Genomic DNA, 17,359 nt, shown 5'->3' on the forward strand with positions numbered 1-17,359 from the left:
TTCCAAAGCTGAGAAAAAGGGAGGGTTCACTTTCGCGACAACACCAATCACTTCAGCGCTATCAGCTCCATTCTCTGATCTCTCCAGAAGTGTCTGGAGTTTTACAGGTTCAAACTCTGACAAAGCAATGCAGAGAACGAAATCCTACTCTGAGAAACCCAAGCACAGATTCCAAGCACGGCTTCTTTCTGGCCCGTGGAGCCTGGAGGGGTCCCCTTACCTTTATCATAGATTTCCTTCAAGACGCCTCTTTTTATCAGCTCCTCTCTGCTTTGCCTCATGGATATTTTCCTTTCCAGGGCTGCAAGCAAAACACAGAGAAGCAGGTGTGAGTTGGTACCAAAGATGATTTTTTAAAAAATGCGTATTTTAAGATGTGCTAAAATATAACGTATGGGAAAGCTTCTGTAAATCATACTTGACTAATGTAAGCTAACGATACCAGTGAATAGCTACTATGATCAACATCTTAATCTGCTTATTTCATTTCATCTTCAAGACAATCAAATTACCTATGATGCAGGCGTTTTCACTTCACTTTATTTAATTGTGATATATGGTTGAGGAAACTGTGCCATAGGGCAGCTCAACCACCTATCAGAATCACACTGAGAAGAGAATCTAGGATTCGAAGCCAGAAATGCTAACTTCATCCTTGGTTAACTTCTGCATCACATAGCATCTTCTAGAGTGTGACCTTTCCTCAGAAAGCGATTCCTCAAAAGGGATTCCTCTTTTAGATACCTAGCTCATACAGATCATGTCTTATTGTCTTATTGAGGATTTAGTCGCTTCTCAACTATTAAAAAGTGGCATGAATACCTCTCTTCTAAAGCTCCCCCGTACCCAGCTTCCCAAGGAGAGACTGAGGGGGCGGAGGAAGACCTCTGTGGGCCACCCACCCACCTCCCTCGGCTCCCAGCGAGGAACGAAGGGATGGTTCAGTTCCCAAACGCCCCTCGACGAGGACCCAGCCACTCACCCGAGCTAACCACCCAGGCAGGTGGGGGCTGGGGGAGGGAAGAGGAAACATTTCCTCAGATCAGTGGTGTGATGGAGGGCAAGTCAAGTGGGAACAGAGCTCGCAAGTGGGGAAGGGAGAGGCGGCACACAGGGCAGGCCCGTGGCTCCAGGCAGGACGGGGGAATTGGTGGAGCCTGTAGAGGAAACAAAGCTATTCCAGCACTGACATCCAGGAAACACTCAGAGGAGGTGGCGAGAAGTGGTTGTGGTCCCTTGGTCAGCTTGAGATTCTTTGCATGCTTTGGCTACACAGTCATCCGGGGCGGGAAACATCAGTTATAAAATATGAAAACAATTTTATGCAGATAAATTTAGATACAGATTAATTACACACACACAAGTCTCAACAGAATTTAATGCAAAAACAATATGAGTAAGAACTAGAAAGAAAGCAAGGAAACAAGAATTGTGATTGAACTCTGTTACCCACTAGCTGTCCGATCTTCACCAAGTCACTCTGCCAGTCTGGAAAGACACTGATGCCCCCCTTGCTGCCATTTAACAGGTCCAGCCTGGGGCCTAACAACCGTATGATAATAAAAAGCTCTCTGTGTTATTCCCAAGCATATCAGGACTGAAAATCCCTGATTATCCATTTTGAAACTTATTATTTTAAAAATATATTCTAACGCCCTCCCTTAGATTACAATGAATTCAGTAGGAAAAATAAACGTTAGCCCTGGCAGACAGCTTACTGAGAACACATTAAGAAGAAGACGGAGGTATATAAACCTATAGCCCCCAGAAGTGAGGGCAGGAAGGCTGTATGGAAGGACAAGGGTTAGAGGTGAGTGGGGAAACTATTGAGCAGTGTTCGCTTTGGGAGGTGAAGGAGTTTTACGTCCTGAACCAAAGGACAAGATACGGTGGGAAGAGGGCAGAAAGTGCTCTCGTGCAGAAGGGGGATCCCGGGGAAGGGGAAGAGAAGTGTGTGCCATTAGGTCAGAAAGTTCTGCCTGATTTTAAAAAACATTTGCTCAGCAGCATAGTAGGAAAGACTGAATAGACAAGATGAAATGGGGGTTTTCAAGGTAAAAGTTTATTAGCGACCTTCCGGATGTCCTGTCCTGAACCATGTAAATGAACAGATTTTCAACAAAGTAAGTTTCCCAGGGGCTTTTCAAAACCGTGGAGTAAAGTGGGTAAAGCAGAGCCACGGACGGAAAGGAAGGATCTGCAGGCAGGCGGGCAGAGCCCTGGACACGGAGGTCCGAGAGCTCCAGCACCAGCAGACTATGGACGCTCTCAGGCCAACCGCTCTTATCCTGACCTCGGCTGTCTCTCCACGCTTGGTCAACAACTGAGGACCAGCTGCCCACAGTGCGAGGGACTCCACCAGGGGCTGGGGATGATGGTAAGCAGAGGGACAGCCCCTCCCTCCCAGAGATCACAGGCTAAGGTGCGATTCAGTCATCAAAGGAGATACCACCTCATCTGTGATTGCAAATTGAGATGGGCCTCAAAAGAAGACGTGCTTCCATCAGAGCATGTGCTAAATAACCTCCTCCAAGGGGGAGCTGGGGCTTCCCTGGTGGCTCAGCAGTAAAGAACCCGCCTGCCAACGCAGGAGATGGAAATGGCAGCCCACTCCAATATTCTTGCCTGGAGAACCCCATGGACAGAGGAGCCTGGCAGGCTACAGTCCATGGGGCAAGAGTCAGACACTTACTGAGTGCCTAAACAACAGCAACAACTGGGGAATTCAAGAAGGTTTTTCTGAGGAAGAGAACCCCAAGCTGGGTCTGAAAGCTGAATGTATGTTACCTTAGCTCAGGGCAGTGGGGGAGGAAGTGGAAAACACTCCAGACAGAGCGAGCTAGGGGGATCAGGGTGCCGTGGACAAGCAGAGAGGAAGCCGGTGTGACTGCACAGCCAACACCAGTTGGAGGATGATGGTTTGAGACGCAGTCAGAGCATCAGGGGGCACTGGGCTACACAGGGCCTTCCTGACCACGTTCTTCTAAGGGAAATGTGAAGAAACTGATTGGGTTTGAGTTATCTGACAGACCGATGTCCACTTCAGCATGGAGGACGCACTGGAGGGAGGCCAGTTACTGGATGATCGCAGAAGTCTGGGCAGAAGATGAAGGCAGCTATGCAAGGATGCTGAAGACAAACATGGAGTCGTTAAGAAATGAAAAAAAAAAATAGTGACAAGAGCTAAAACATCCGTTAGAAACAAAAATAGTAAATCTAAGCAGATGCTTAAACTTTAGGCCACAGTAAATGAGAGGGCAGCATTGAAATACAAGGATTCGATATACAGCATGTATCTAAAGATATATGGTGAAGATACGTAAAGATTTAAAGGTGAAGGGGCCTCCCCGGTGGCTCAGTGGTAAAGAATCTACCTGCGACACGGGAGATGCGGGCTTGATCCCTGGGTTGGGAAGATTCCCTGGAGGAGGAAATGGCAATCCACTCCAGTATTCTTGCCAGAGAATCTCATGGACAGAGGAGCCTGGCGGACTACAGTCCCCAGTGTTGCAGAGAGTCAGATATGATTGAGCAACTGAGCATGAGCACGGGCATATAAAGGTGAATTTCTAAAAGCAACTACTTTAACCTCTAACACAATAGAACCAAAGAAGAAAGAGCAGGAAGCTGACTTGCCCCACCAAAATGAAAATATAGGTTAGGTAGCAACAACGCAATTCCTTGGATCTTCAGAAAAGAACCAAATTTCTGGGCTGCGGTAATGCGGTAAATGTAAAACACTGTAAAAGGCTTTCAAGAGTGTCCTGTGGCAACTGAAATACCAAAATAAAGTTGCATAAACAAGCAAATGTGCAAATGCTAAAGCAGCGACATCCAGTGTAAAATTCCACACCAACCTATGAAACAGCCTAAAGAGGAAAAGGGGGGAAAAGACCAACAAAGAATTAGAAGAGTAGATCCAAACACCTTTTAAAAAGCTTCACAAATCCCCTCTTTCTTGCCTGAAATGAGTGAGAGGACTTCTCAATTACTGTAGCCAATACAGCTCCCCAAAACATATTAAAAGGTTAGCCCATCTAAGGAAGGCTCTCTAAGCTTGTCATTAAAATATTAATGTAAAAGTCATCCAGGAAACCTTGAAAAGCATAGTTATTCTTGCATCTTTATCAACATCTACTGATCACATCTTTTATTTTCCATCTTTTTGATCTGTTGACATCTTGGGGCCATGCTGATCCTAGAAGCGGCCCCTTGCAGCTAGCCTGCCTTTCCTATGCAAACCGACCAATCCAGAGCCCCACCCTCAACCACCTCCTTCACAGAGTTCTTACAGAAAATAGGCCACTGTTCCTCGGCCCTAATCACAACAGGGCCAGGTACCAGACAACTGGAGACACTCCTTAAGCCCCAGAGTCCACTACAATGATTCAAACCAGCCAGGTAAGCCCATTTACCCTGTCCTGCCCATTGCTTCTTGTGGAAACCAAGAAAAAAGGCTCTTGCCCATGTTTTCCTCCCATTCTTTCTGTCTCCTGAACAACTCACTTTGGCCCTCCATGGCCTGGCATGCCCTTTCTCTTGCAAGCTGTGAGGATAACAAACTCTTTTTCAATGGCAATCATCTCTTGATCTGTTGGCTTCACCACACCTGAATAATAAGAAAACCTACATTTAAAAACATACCTATCGTTGCACTGGTTTGTAAACAAAGGTAAAAAACTAAGGTTATTTTTTCCCACAGCTTTATGTTCCATTCTATTGCTCGGAAGTCTCTTTACAATTGAGCGAAAGCTTTATACATAGGAAGCCTGGTGAAAGGACTCTCAACAGTAAATTCCATCAAAGCCCAGAGACCAACTCTGGTAATGGAATGACAGCAGTTTTAATCATTGTTGTAAACTTTTTTTGAGCCAGTACTGCAATCTATGCGATGTTTACTAAAAGCCAGTTCCCCATCACATCCAATTAATTTTTTCAGTTTCCCTATACATTCGGATTTGTGCTAAGCCAAGGAATCCCATGTTTCTTTGACACTGAAGAATTAAAACTGGCATCTTGGAAGGGCTTGTTCTTGCTTAGTGAGTGCCTGGGCTGGATAAATTTGTTAAAAATAGCTACAACATTCTCTTTTTATTTTCTGCATGTGCACACATGCATGCTTTTTTAAAAAATTTATGGAAACAGATGAAGCATTTTAACAGTAAATAATTTAAGAAATAGAAAACAAACTTCTTTTTCATTGTCCCTCCTTCCAAACACCCAACTCATCACTTCTCAGAACTGCCTTTCTTTGATAACGTCCTTCTCTCTTTCCTCCGTCTCTCTCTGCTCCTTTTCCACACACTCCCACACTCTATAAATACAGTTTTTAAAACCACAAATGGGCTCATTCTGCTCACATTATTCCACAACTTTTTTTCTTCTCTCATTTATGAATATGTTTTGGAAATCTTCCCGCTGGTACACACAGAAAACACCTCATTCTTTTTGAGTACCGCCTACCATTACATGGATCTAAGTGCCAAATTCAGACTTAAATTGAAGAAAGTAGGGGAAACCACTAGTCCATTCAGGTATGACCTAAATCAAATCCCTTATGATTATACAGTGGAAGTGACAAATAGATCCAAGGGATTAGATCTGATAGAGTGCCTGAAGAACTATGGACGGAGGTTCGTGATATTGTACAGGAGGCAGGGATCGAGATCATCCCCCAAGGAAAAGAAATGTAAAAAGGCAAAATGGTTGTCTTAGGCGGCTTTACAAATAGCTGTGAATAGAAGAGAAGTGAAAAGCAAAGGAGAAAAGGCAAGATATACCCATTTGAATGCAGAGTTCTAAAGAATAGCAAGGAGAGATAAGAAAGCCTTCCTCAGCGATCAATGCAAAGAAACAGAGGAAAACAATAGAATGGGAAAGCCCAGAGATCTTTTCAAGAAAATTAGAGATACCAAGGGAACATTTCATGCAAAGATGGGCACAATAAAGGACAGAAATGGTACGGACCTAACAGAAGCAGAAGATATTAAGAAGAGGTGGCAAGAATACACAGAAGAACTATACAAAAAAGATCTTCACAACCCAGATAATCGCGATGGTGTGATCACCAACCTAGAGCCAGACATCCTGGAATGTGAAGTCTAGTGGGCCTTAGGAAGCATCACTATGAACAAAGCTAGTGGGGGTGATGGAATTCCAGTTGAGCTATTTCAAATCCTAAAAGATGATGCTGTGAAAGTGCTGCACTCAATATGCCAGCAAATTTGGAAAACTCAGCAGTGGCCACAGGACTGGAAAAGGTCAGTTTTCATTCCAATCCCAAAGAAAGGCAATGCCAAAGAATGCTCAAAGTACCGCACAATTGCACTCATCTCACACACTAGTAAAGTCATGCTCAAAATTCTCCAAGCCAGGCTTCAGCAATACGTGAACTGTGAACTTCCAGATGTTCAAGCTGGTTTCAGAAAAGGCAGAGGAACCAGAGATCAAATAGCCAACATCCACTGGATCATGGAAAAAGCAAGAGAGTTCCAGAAAAACATCTATTTCTGCTTTATTGACTATGTCAAAGTCTTTGACTGTGTGGACCACAACAAACTGTGGACAATTCTTAAAGACATGGGAATACCGTGAGAATATTTGAGAAACCTGTATGCGGGTCAGGAAGCAACAGTTAGAACTGGACATGGAACAACAGACTGGTTCCAAATTGGGAAAGGAGTATGCCAAGGCTGTATATTGTCACTCTGCTTATTTAACTTATATGCAGAGTACATCATGCGAAATGCTGGGCTGGAAGAAGCACAAGCTGGAATCAAGATTGCCGAGAGAAAAACCAATAACCTCAGACATGCAGATGATACCACCTTTATGACAAAAAGCGAAGAGGAACTAAAGAGCCTCTTGATGAAAGTGAAAGAGGAGAGTGAAAAAGTTGGCTTAAAAGTCAGCATTCAGAAAACTAAGATCATGGCGTCTGGTCCCATCACTTCATGGTAAATAAACGGGGAGACAGTAAAAGACTTTATTTTTGGGGCTCCAAAATCACTGCAGAGGGTGACTGCAACCATGAAACTAAAAGATGCTTGCTCCTTTAAAGAAAAGCTATGACCAACCTAGAGAGCATATTAAAAAGCAGAGATATTACTTTGCCAACAAAGGTCCATCTAGTCAAAGCTATGTTTTTTCCAATAGTCATGTATGGATGTGAGAGTTGGAGTATAAAGAGAGCTGAGCGCCGAAGAATTGAGGCTTTTGAACTTTGGTATTGTTGAGAACCCCTTGGACTGCAAGGAGATCCAACCTGTCCATCCTAAAGGAAATCAGTCCTGAATATTCATTGGAAGGACTGATGTTGAAGCTGAAACGTCAATACTTTGGCCACCTAATGCGAAGAACTGACTTATTGGAAAAGACCCAGAAAATGGGAAAGATTGAAGGCGGGAGGAGAAGGGGACGACAGAGGATGATATGGTTGGATGAGATGGTCCACCGACTTGATGGACATGAGTTTGAGCAAGCTCCGGGAACTGGTGAAGGACAGGGAGGGCCTGGCGTGCTGCAGTCCATGGGGCTGCAAAGAGTCGGACATGACTGAGTGACTGAACTGGCAGAACTTATTTCGCCACCTGAAACTGAAGGAAGTTTAAGTTGCATCCCCTTTTGGGCCTATAAACATTGCCACTGTGGTTATACCTGATCAGGCACCCATATGAACAGGCGTAAGAATTTTTCTACTATGTATCACTAGACTTACTGGGCAGAGGGTATTTTTGATGGGCTCCAGAACTGATGGAAGAAAGAAATGCTTACATTTCACAAAGTGAGGAAATGGGGAAAAAAGCAATATCAATTCTTTTTTAGTCATCTGATTCTTCTCAGAGTACCAGGGCAGGGAGCTATTCGTATATTTCTCTAGGATAATCTATCTTTGTTGAATTCTCTGCGCAACTGCCTTAAATTCCACTCTGTATGGCACAGAAGTTTGAAGGGGAAAAAACAATTGATAAATGATGAAATCTACAGTAGCTTACTGCGGCGCCTATGCCTTCAGTGCTTAAAATGGTCAGCCTGCAAGTACTGGGTTGGCCAAAAAGTTCATTTGGGTTTTTCAGTAAGATGGTGTGGGGAAACCTGACTGAACTTTTTGGTTAATCCAGTAAAAATCTGTAGCCTTTATCCCTTTAAAATCTGACAACTCCAGTGAAAGTGAATTTAGGTTAGAGATCTACAAGTAACAAATGGAATGAGCCTCCAGAACCTGAACTCTACCTCTGCTTCCCATATGACATCATAAAAGGAGGATTATTAATATGATGCAAAACGAACAGTGAAAGTTTTACTTTTTCTTTTCCAATTTGGATTCCTTTTATGTCTTTTTCTGCTCTGATTGCTGTAGCCAAAACTTCCAGAACTATGTTGAATAGCAGTGGTGAGAGTGGGCACCCTTGTCTTGTTCCTGACTTTAGGGGAAATGCTTTCAGTTTTTCACCATTGAGGATAATGTTTGCTGTGGGTTTGTCATATATAGCTTTTATTATGTTGAGATATGTCCCTTCTATTCCCACTTTCTGGAGGGTTTTTATCATAAATGGATGTTGAATTTTGTCGAAGGCTTTCTCTGCATCTATTGAGATAATCATATGATTTTTATTTTTCAGTTTGTTAATGTGGTGTATTACGTTGACTGATTTGCGGATATTGAATACAATATACTAACGCATATATATGGAATTTAGAAAGATGCAAATGATAACCCTACGAGACAGCAGAAGAGACACAGATGTATAAAAGAGTCTTTGGGACTCTGTGGGAGAGGGTGAGGGTGGGATGGTTTGGGAGAATGGCACTGAAACGTATATTATCATACGTGAAACGAATCGCCAGTTCAGGGTCGATGCATGTTACAGGATGCTCGGGGCTGGTATGTGGGGATGACCCAGAGGGAGGATAAGGGGAGGAGGGAGGTGGGAGCGGGGTTCGGGAGGGGGAACTCATGAACACCCGGGGCGGATTCATGTCAATGTATGGCAAAACCAACCAATATAATATTGTAAAATAATTAGCCTCCAATAAAAATTTTAAAAAACCCATCAAAAAATAAAATAATTTAATTAATTAAAAAAATGATGCAACAACTACAGCGTAGAAAAACCCAATGTGAAACAATCAACCCACATTTACATTATTTCCATCTTCTTTAAGATGAAGCGACTCTCTCTCCTAGTTAAGTGTATACAAACAATATATAAAAGAGGAGAAAGAAAAGCAAAGATTTAGAGGAACAGAATAAACCCAAAGGGCTTCCATTTCGAAAGATTAGAGAGCCAATGCCAGTTATCTCTTATTTCATAAGAAAATAAATGAGAAAAGCAACAACACTGTTGATGTAAGTGGAGTAGGGAATGGCAACCCACTCCAGTATTCTTGCCTGAAAAATTCCATGGTAAGAGGAGTGTGGTATACAGCCCATGGGGTCGCAAGGAGCTGGACACAACTGAGTACGCAAGTCAATCTAACTGCCGTGTTGAAGAAAGAAGTAAAAAAAATTCAATACTAAATGCTCAGTTTTAGACAAAATGGTATGATAAACACACTCAAGAAGTTCTGTTAATCTAGAAGCAATCTGTGTAAGCACCAAATTTTTACCAATTCAGATGATTTCAGGAGTCCTATGCATATCTAAACATTTTGCTAAGTATAGAGGCACTAGGCAAGAAGGTTTTTCCATTGATTATCCAAAGAAAAGCTTACTGAACCTAATTCAAGATGAAAAACATCTTTTAAAATATTTCATAATTAACATCAAATGATCCTCAAAATCAGAGACTGAACAACAAGGTCTTACTGTATAGCATACGGAAGTAAATTCAATACCCTGTGATAAACCACAGAGGAAAAGAACATGAAAAAGAATGTGTGTGTGTGAATCACTTTGTTGTACAGCAGAAATCAACACAACATTGTAAATCAATTACACTTCAATAAAATTAAAAACAAAACAAAACAGAGACACTGTTGAAAACTCTTTTCCCTCTAAAAATCTAAAGCATGTGGAAATTCCACCTAAAGGGTAGAAACTAACATTTCAGTGTCTTCATCACGTAAGCATGGCTCTGTATTCCCCCCATTGTTACAATAGGAACTTCAGCAACGGTGCAAGTGGAGTGCGTGCGTGAATGAAGATCCTCATTTCCAGCTTGGCAACCCACCCACTGTACTTGGCCAACACTGGCAGCTAGCTTAGATAAACTCTCACAGCCCGTGAGGCGGGAGATGAGATTGTTTGTTTACTGTTGCCTGTGATTGCATCCAAGCCATCTAGATCAGCACTTCCCACAGTCTGTTCTGCAGAATAGTAACCCCCAGAGATGCTCTGTGGAAAGGGTTTGAGGACAGTAATTTTGGGAAATGCCATGTACCACTAGAGAACCATTGTATTCATTGGAGAGGACCTAAAGCAGTTTAACCCATGGTTTCTCTCAAATTCATTTGACAATATAACCCTTTCACAGAGGACCACGTTGACTTTTATTCTGAGGAAAATCTTTTGGGAAACACTGATCTAAATGTCAGCCTGGGGCTTTCCTGGTGGTCCAGTGGTTAAGAATCCGCCTTCCAAGGCAGCAGACGTGGGTTTGATCCCTGGTCAGGAAAGTAAGGGGTTTCCCAGGTGGCTTGCTGTTGCTAAGTCACTTCAGTCGTGTCCGACTCTGTGTGACCCCATAGATGGCAGCCCACCAGGCTCCCCCGTCCCTGGGATTCTCCAGGCAAGAACACTGGAGTGGGTTGCCATTTCCTTCTCCAATGTGTGAAAGTGAAAAGTGAAAGTGAAGTCGCTCAGTCATGTCTGACTCGTAGCGACCCCATGGACTGCAGCCTACCAGGCTCCTCAATCCATGGGATTTTCTAGGCAAGAGGACTGGAGTGGCTTGCCATTGCCTTCTCCGCCCAGGTGGCTTAGTGGTGAAGATTTCGCCTGCCAATGCAGGAGCTGCAGGTGTGATCCCTGGGTCAGGAAGATTCCCTAAAGGAGGAAATGGCAACCCCCTCCAGTATTCTTGCTGGGATAATCCTGTAGACAGAGGAGTCTGGACGGCTACAGTCCATGGGGTCACACAGAGTCAGACGTGACTGAGCATACATGCAGGGAACTAAGATCCCACAAGACAAGAGCAACTGAGCCTGCGTGCCGCAATTAGAGAGTCTGAACCACAATGAAGGATCACCCACGAGGCAACAAAGATCTTTCGTGCCACAGCTGGGACCCAATGCAGCCAAATAAATCAATAAATATTTTTAAAAAATAGAATAGATGCCAGGTTGCAGGAAGCATATGTTGTAAAAAGGAGCCAGGGAGGTCTGTTCCAACACAGCAGGGATACAGATGGGCCAAGATCTTTTACAAAGACCTTTCTGGTCAAAGTTTGAATGAAACAAAACTGAAAACCCAATGTCCTGCCATATTAAATGAGCAAGGCGTGACCAACCAGAAAGATCCAAATGGAGCAGAGTGACCAGCCATCCACCTGTTTGTTTTCCTGCGGTCCTGGTGGGAATTTCAGTTGGGAGACATCCATATTCCAGTGGTCTCCCTGGATGGGCAACCCACTATCCATCCCCCAAATAAGCAAAGACTAGACACATCCTTGATCAGCTCAATACTACAGAGTATCTGTCCAAAATAACAGCTTGGGTTTGGACATAATTGGTTTTCTGACAGTAATGCAGACAGTATAATTTCCTCTGGAGTCAAGGAGCATGAAAGTTGGACATATCATTAGCATAGACGAGGTGATTTATTTTCCTCTTACTGTGGGAGAAGTGCCTGCAGCCAGGCCCCACTGGAGCCTTATCTATCGATGAAGTGTTGGAGAAAAAGGATCACAGACTTGATTTTAAGCTGTAAGTTGTGTTAACAGCACGTTTCTCATGGATCTTGATTTGGATCCTGGTTTGAACAAACTACTATGAAAGTGTTTGGGGGAGTCAGTTGGGAAAATATGAATATTAGATGGTATTGTGTTGTGCTTAGTCGTTCAGTCGTGTCTGACTCTTTGTGACCCCCATGGACTGTAGCTCGCCAGGCTCCTCTGTCCATGGGAGTCTCCAGGCAAGAATACTGGAGTGAGTTGCCATGCCCTCCTCCAGGTGATCTTCCCAACCCAGGGAGTGAATCCAGGTCTCCCGCTTTGCAGGAAGATTCTTCACCATCTGAGCCACCAGGGAAGTTCTAGATGATATTAGGGAATTACTATTAATTTTGCTACCTATGATAATCGTCTTGGAGTGATATAGGACATTTTCCTGAGTTTTCAGAAATGAATGATTAGAGATGCCTGTCATTTATTTTGATTAAAAACAAAAACCATGAATATGGCCATAACTTAGTAACTCTTAGGTGATGGCTATATAACTACACAATTGTACAATGATATCATTATATAATTCTCTCATGTTTGAAAATTCTCAAAAAGTTAACACACAAAAATGAATGAATCCGACAAGTAACGCTAAGCTAAAAGAGCAAGACAAATGAACACACATACCATGATTCCATTTATACAAAGTTCAAACGCTGGAAAAACTAAATATATGGTTTAGAGATATATGTCTCTAAACTTTAAAACTACAAAGAAGGCATGATGAAAATACAGGACAGTGACCACCTTTGATGGGGAGGGAAACTGCAGTCAGAAGGCACATTAAGGGGTTCCCAGATGCTGTCTCTCTCTATATATACACACAGAGAGAGAGAGACTTGACAGCAGTTATATGATGTTCGCTTTAAAACCATCTGTTAAACTATACATTGAGGTTTAATGAATTTTCTCAATGTATGTTTTATTTTCCAAAGCAAAAACATTCAAAGGACCTTCTTACTAACTCTGTTTCTCTTTTTACTGATTCAATAGTCTCTGAAGGGGAATAAAAACCCTAGCCACCATATAATGCAATTATACAGCTGGCCAGCAGACTAGAAAGAAAAGGTGATCATAAGACAATAAAAGCCACAAGTTCTTTCCTGGTTATTTCTTTAAATAGTTCAGCTATCAACACAGAATGACTGCTCTTAATGCCTTCCAGTATCTGGACAGCAGGAGAGAGATCTTAAGTTTTGGGGGGAAGAAAGCTGACAGAAAGTTTTAGAGGTGAGCAGTTTTGCAGAAGTAAGGATTCAGATTTTTGAACATAGGGTAGACTATTCTTGAGGTCCATCCAGGAAGCAACATGGAAGAAGCAATTTAGGGGAGTGTTGCACCTTGCTTATTTAACTTATATGCAGAGTACATCATGAGGAACGCTGGGCTGGAAGAAGCACAAGCTGGAATCAAGATTGCTGGGAGAAATATCAATAACCTCAGATATGCAGATGACACTACCCTTATGGCAGAAAGTGAAGAGGAACTCAAAAGCCTCTTGATGAAAGTGAAAGAGGAGAGTGAAAAGGTTGGCTTGAAGCTCAACATTCAGAAAACAAAGATCATGGAATCTGGTCCCATCACTTCATGGGAAATAGATGGAAAAACAGTGGAAACAGTGTCAGACTTTATTTTTTTGGGCTCCAAAATCACTGCAGATGCTGATTGCAGCCATGAAATTAAAAGACGCTTGCTCCTTGGAAGGAAAGTTATGACCAACCTTGATAGTATATTAAAAAGCAGAGACATTACTTTGCCAACCAAGGTCCGTCTAGTCAAGGCTATGGTTTTTCCCGTGGTCATGTATGGATGTGAGAGTTGGACTGTAAAGAAGGCTGATCGCTGAAGAATTGATGCTTTTGAACTGTGGTGTTGGAGAAGACTCTTGAGAGTCCCTTATACTGCAAGGAGATCCAACCATCCATTCTAAAGGAGATCAATCCTGGGTGTTCATTGGAGGGACTGATGCTGAAGCTGAAACTGCAATACTTTGGCCACCTCATGCGACGAGTTGACTCACTGGAAAAGACTCTGATGCTGGGAAAGGTTGGGGGCGGGAGGAGAAGGGGACGACAGAGAATGAGATGGCTGGATGGCATCACCGACTCTGTGGACATGAGTTTGAGTGAACTCCGGGAGTTGGTGATGGACAGGGAGGCCTGGCGTGCTGTGATTCATGGGGTCGCGGAGAGTCGGACACGACTGAGCGACTGAACTGAACTGAAAAATAATGTATGTTAAGCCCTGTTTACAACCTTCACTCCATCTTTTCACCTGCAGATCTCCCACTGTAAGGGACCTTTTTCCTTAAACGTGGAACAGGTGGCCCAACAGTGATCGAGAATGCAGTGGAATGAAAGTATTTATGTTAGAAATAAAGGTTTGATGCTTGAGGGTTTGTTTCTATTACTCCGAGGGAAATATGTCCTAACATCTAATTTTTTTGATTGTGTACAAAGCTACAATTCACATTTCCACCAGGTTCTCTGCTACCTCCAATACTTCCCCTGCCCTTCCAGGAATAAAAAGAAAATTCATTGATTTAGAACTAGTTAAGTGAGTTTCTCTTCCAGATGTAGGGAGTGTAATGCTACACTATTTCATTCCAGACACCTAATTATTATTGATTGCTTTATGACTGAAGAGTACTGCCCAAAGCAGTGAGGAAGGAAATCTGAAATTTTGCCCGGAACAGCTTGATACCCCCAGCAACCACCTGTTACCTAAAAGATAAGAGGGCACTCGTTCAAAGGGCTGCGTGGTGCCAAGTTAATGGAAATAGGTTTGCCTGCTTCCCTGCTTGTTTTTCCACTCATGGTCTGATCAACTCTGATGCAGTGAAGTTTCTAGAAGGCAGTGTTGAGATGTGTAGACTTTAAAATCTTCCTTCTCTAATACTTTCTAAGACAGAGAAAGATGACAGTGTTAGATTGAGGGTTTTTATTTGTTCTTATTATCTAGTCAGAACTAAAGTCAACTGATCATTTTTGAACAAAAACTTTGAAAATACTATGTATAGTTATGTCAAATGTCTATGCAGACGAATATTTTGCCTGAAAGGGATATTTTTATGAAGACTCAATTTCTCCTTTGCATTGCCATAGTAACACCCACACTGTATAATATTAGGAACTACTCATTTCCATGTAGTACTTTATTGTAAGTCTCACAACAACTCTAGGGACTTCGGACTATCATCAGTATTTTGCAGATAAAGATGTTAAGTAACTTGCCCAAGCTGCACGATTCCAGTGTGTGAAAGCTTAAGTGTGGTATTATACTGGCCATCTAAGGCTCTCAAAGCCAGGAATATGCCTGTCAACTTATCCAGACTACCCATAAATAAACAACTGTGTACAGATAGGCTACAGTGCATATATAAAAGAACAAGAGATGTAACATTTGCTCACTGCTGGCCAAAATTTTGTCACTTGTAAGATCATTTCTCAAATCATCTTATTAAAGCTTAGCCGTGATTTAATTGTCACCAGTGAGGTTTCACAAAAGAAGACAAAGCATCCTGTTTTGCAGATAAAGCTCAATAAATTATGATTGTTTTTAGGATCCCGTTGAACTTTAGGAAGAAGTTAAACCAGCCAAAGGAGATACAGGGTCACACAAACATTTATCATTTCACTCTTTTCTTGGATATGAGTATGATAAACGATGTTCGTGTTTAGGAAAGTCAGCATCTACTCAGTTACTTCCCATTGGTCATTTCTGATGGAGAGAACTATACAGGTAAGAAATGTGTGGATTTGCTATGTCCTTGAAAAACTGAGTTACATAAAGACTTTTATACCAAAGCAAAACAGAAATGCTCATGAAGAAGAAATGCATAATAATCACATGTATTACATAACAAAACCTTGCAAATCTAAGAGAAAGTCCAAGTAACTTAGGACTCTCCCTTGCTATTCTACACACCAAACATACTTTTTCATTTCCACTTCAATCTTCTCCTCTTGCAAGGTAAGATGCTTCACCCAGAAACAAACTGGGTTTGGCTATCCTTTTCCCAAGCATTCACCAGCTAATGATAACAACAATATGGCCAAATAGCCATGACCTTCAAATAGAAGAGAATTATTCATCTGTATTAGGAGGGGGGGAAAAAATCAACCTTCAGTACTTAGATACTATTCCCTAAAAAAAAAAATAAAAAATCCCAACATATCTGAATAGCAGGTGTGTGAATCGAACATTTACCCAGGCAGCAATCGGAAAAATTGAAAAACATAAACACTGCCAAAAGAAGAAATCTCAAAGTAAATGCAACGAAGAAGAGAGGTCCAGAAGCATGGGGCTGTTCAGAGCTTCCCCCGAGGCTGTGCTTGTTCTTACAGACGCCATTAGTCCCCCCGAAACGACAAGGCAGTGAGACGGGACGAGCAGCACAGTGTGCTCTAACAGGAATGCGCGGCCTTCTCCATTCACCTTTTGTGGTTGCAACTTCTGAGTTCCGTTTCTGATGGGTAGTTGTGCACTCCTTTGGAAGTAACTGTCACGTGCATGGTGAAAGCTGACCATGAGCAACCTTTAATTCACCAATGAAAACAGTGGAATTCAATTTCCTTCTTTGCTTGGGACTGATTCTTTATGACATCATACACGGATCTTTTTTTTCCCCGTAACACTGTCTAACAGTTTCTCATTTCTAAGAATTGACTCTCAATGATGAGCTGATTTGAGGAAACGTCTGGGTCAGGGCAGCCATTTATTTTTTATTATTTAGTTTTATTTATTGGCTGCATCAGTTCTTAGTTGCAGCACGCAGGGTCTTTAGCTGTGGCGTGCAAACTCTTAGTTGCGGCATGAGGGATCTAGTTCCCTGACCAGGGGTCAAACCCCGGCCCCCTGCATTAGAAGTGTGGAGTCTCAGACCCTGGACCACCAGAGAAGTCCCCTGGAATTCAGATTTCATGATCGTTCGTACCATCTCGGGCTTCCCAGGTGGCGCAGAAGAGATGCCGGTTTGATCCCTGGGTCAGGAAGGTCCCCTGGAGGAGGGTTCCAGTATTTTTTGCCTGGAGGATCCCATGGACAGAGGAGCCTGGCGGGCTACAGTCCATAGGGTTGCAAAAAGCTGGACTGAAACGGCTTAGGTTGCACATACACAGTACCTTCTCAGCCCGAGTGAGTGAGCGGATGAAGTGTTTGATCGCCGGGGTCCTGCCAGGAACCCAGCCGACCTCAACCGTGCTCGCAGGCCAAGTAAGTCATCAGCGCCTTTTCTTTCTTCCTCACAAACCCACAGAGTGGTTTCCCGGGCCTCGTCAGCAAGTTGATAGAAAATCGTGCCCAAGGTTGTGTCTATACAACATTACAGGAATGAGCCCTGGAAACAGATCAGTCAGCTTGTTTTGATTTCTTTCCCGATTAAAACATCCTGTCACCTGACAGAGCTAACACGATAAATTAACTGCTGTGAAAGCACGAAGACAGAACCGGAATAGAAACAGTCTGGACTTCGTCAC

The 17,359-nt window shown here is 42.8% G+C and overlaps 1 protein-coding gene across 8 annotated transcripts in view; it reads right to left on the reverse strand.

The window, feature by feature from the left end:
* Nucleotides 1–17,359, reverse strand: part of PHACTR1 (phosphatase and actin regulator 1) — a 515,711-nt gene that overhangs the window by 97,480 nt on the left and 400,872 nt on the right. For all 8 annotated transcript variants that reach the window (XR_016036000.1, XM_088831029.1, XM_088831027.1 and 5 more), the window contains one exon: nucleotides 221–301. Coding sequence is in view for 7 of the 8 variants with exons in the window: in XM_088831029.1 (XP_088687155.1) it covers nucleotides 221–301 (81 nt within the window). In the remaining variant the exon portion in view is untranslated. The remainder of the gene's footprint in view (nucleotides 1–220; nucleotides 302–17,359) is intronic.

The sequence above is a fragment of the Moschus berezovskii genome, chromosome 23 (genome assembly GCF_049115385.1).
Source record: "Moschus berezovskii isolate FMDL1 chromosome 23, NW_MosBer_1.0, whole genome shotgun sequence".
Classification (NCBI taxonomy): Eukaryota; Metazoa; Chordata; class Mammalia; order Artiodactyla; family Moschidae; genus Moschus; species Moschus berezovskii.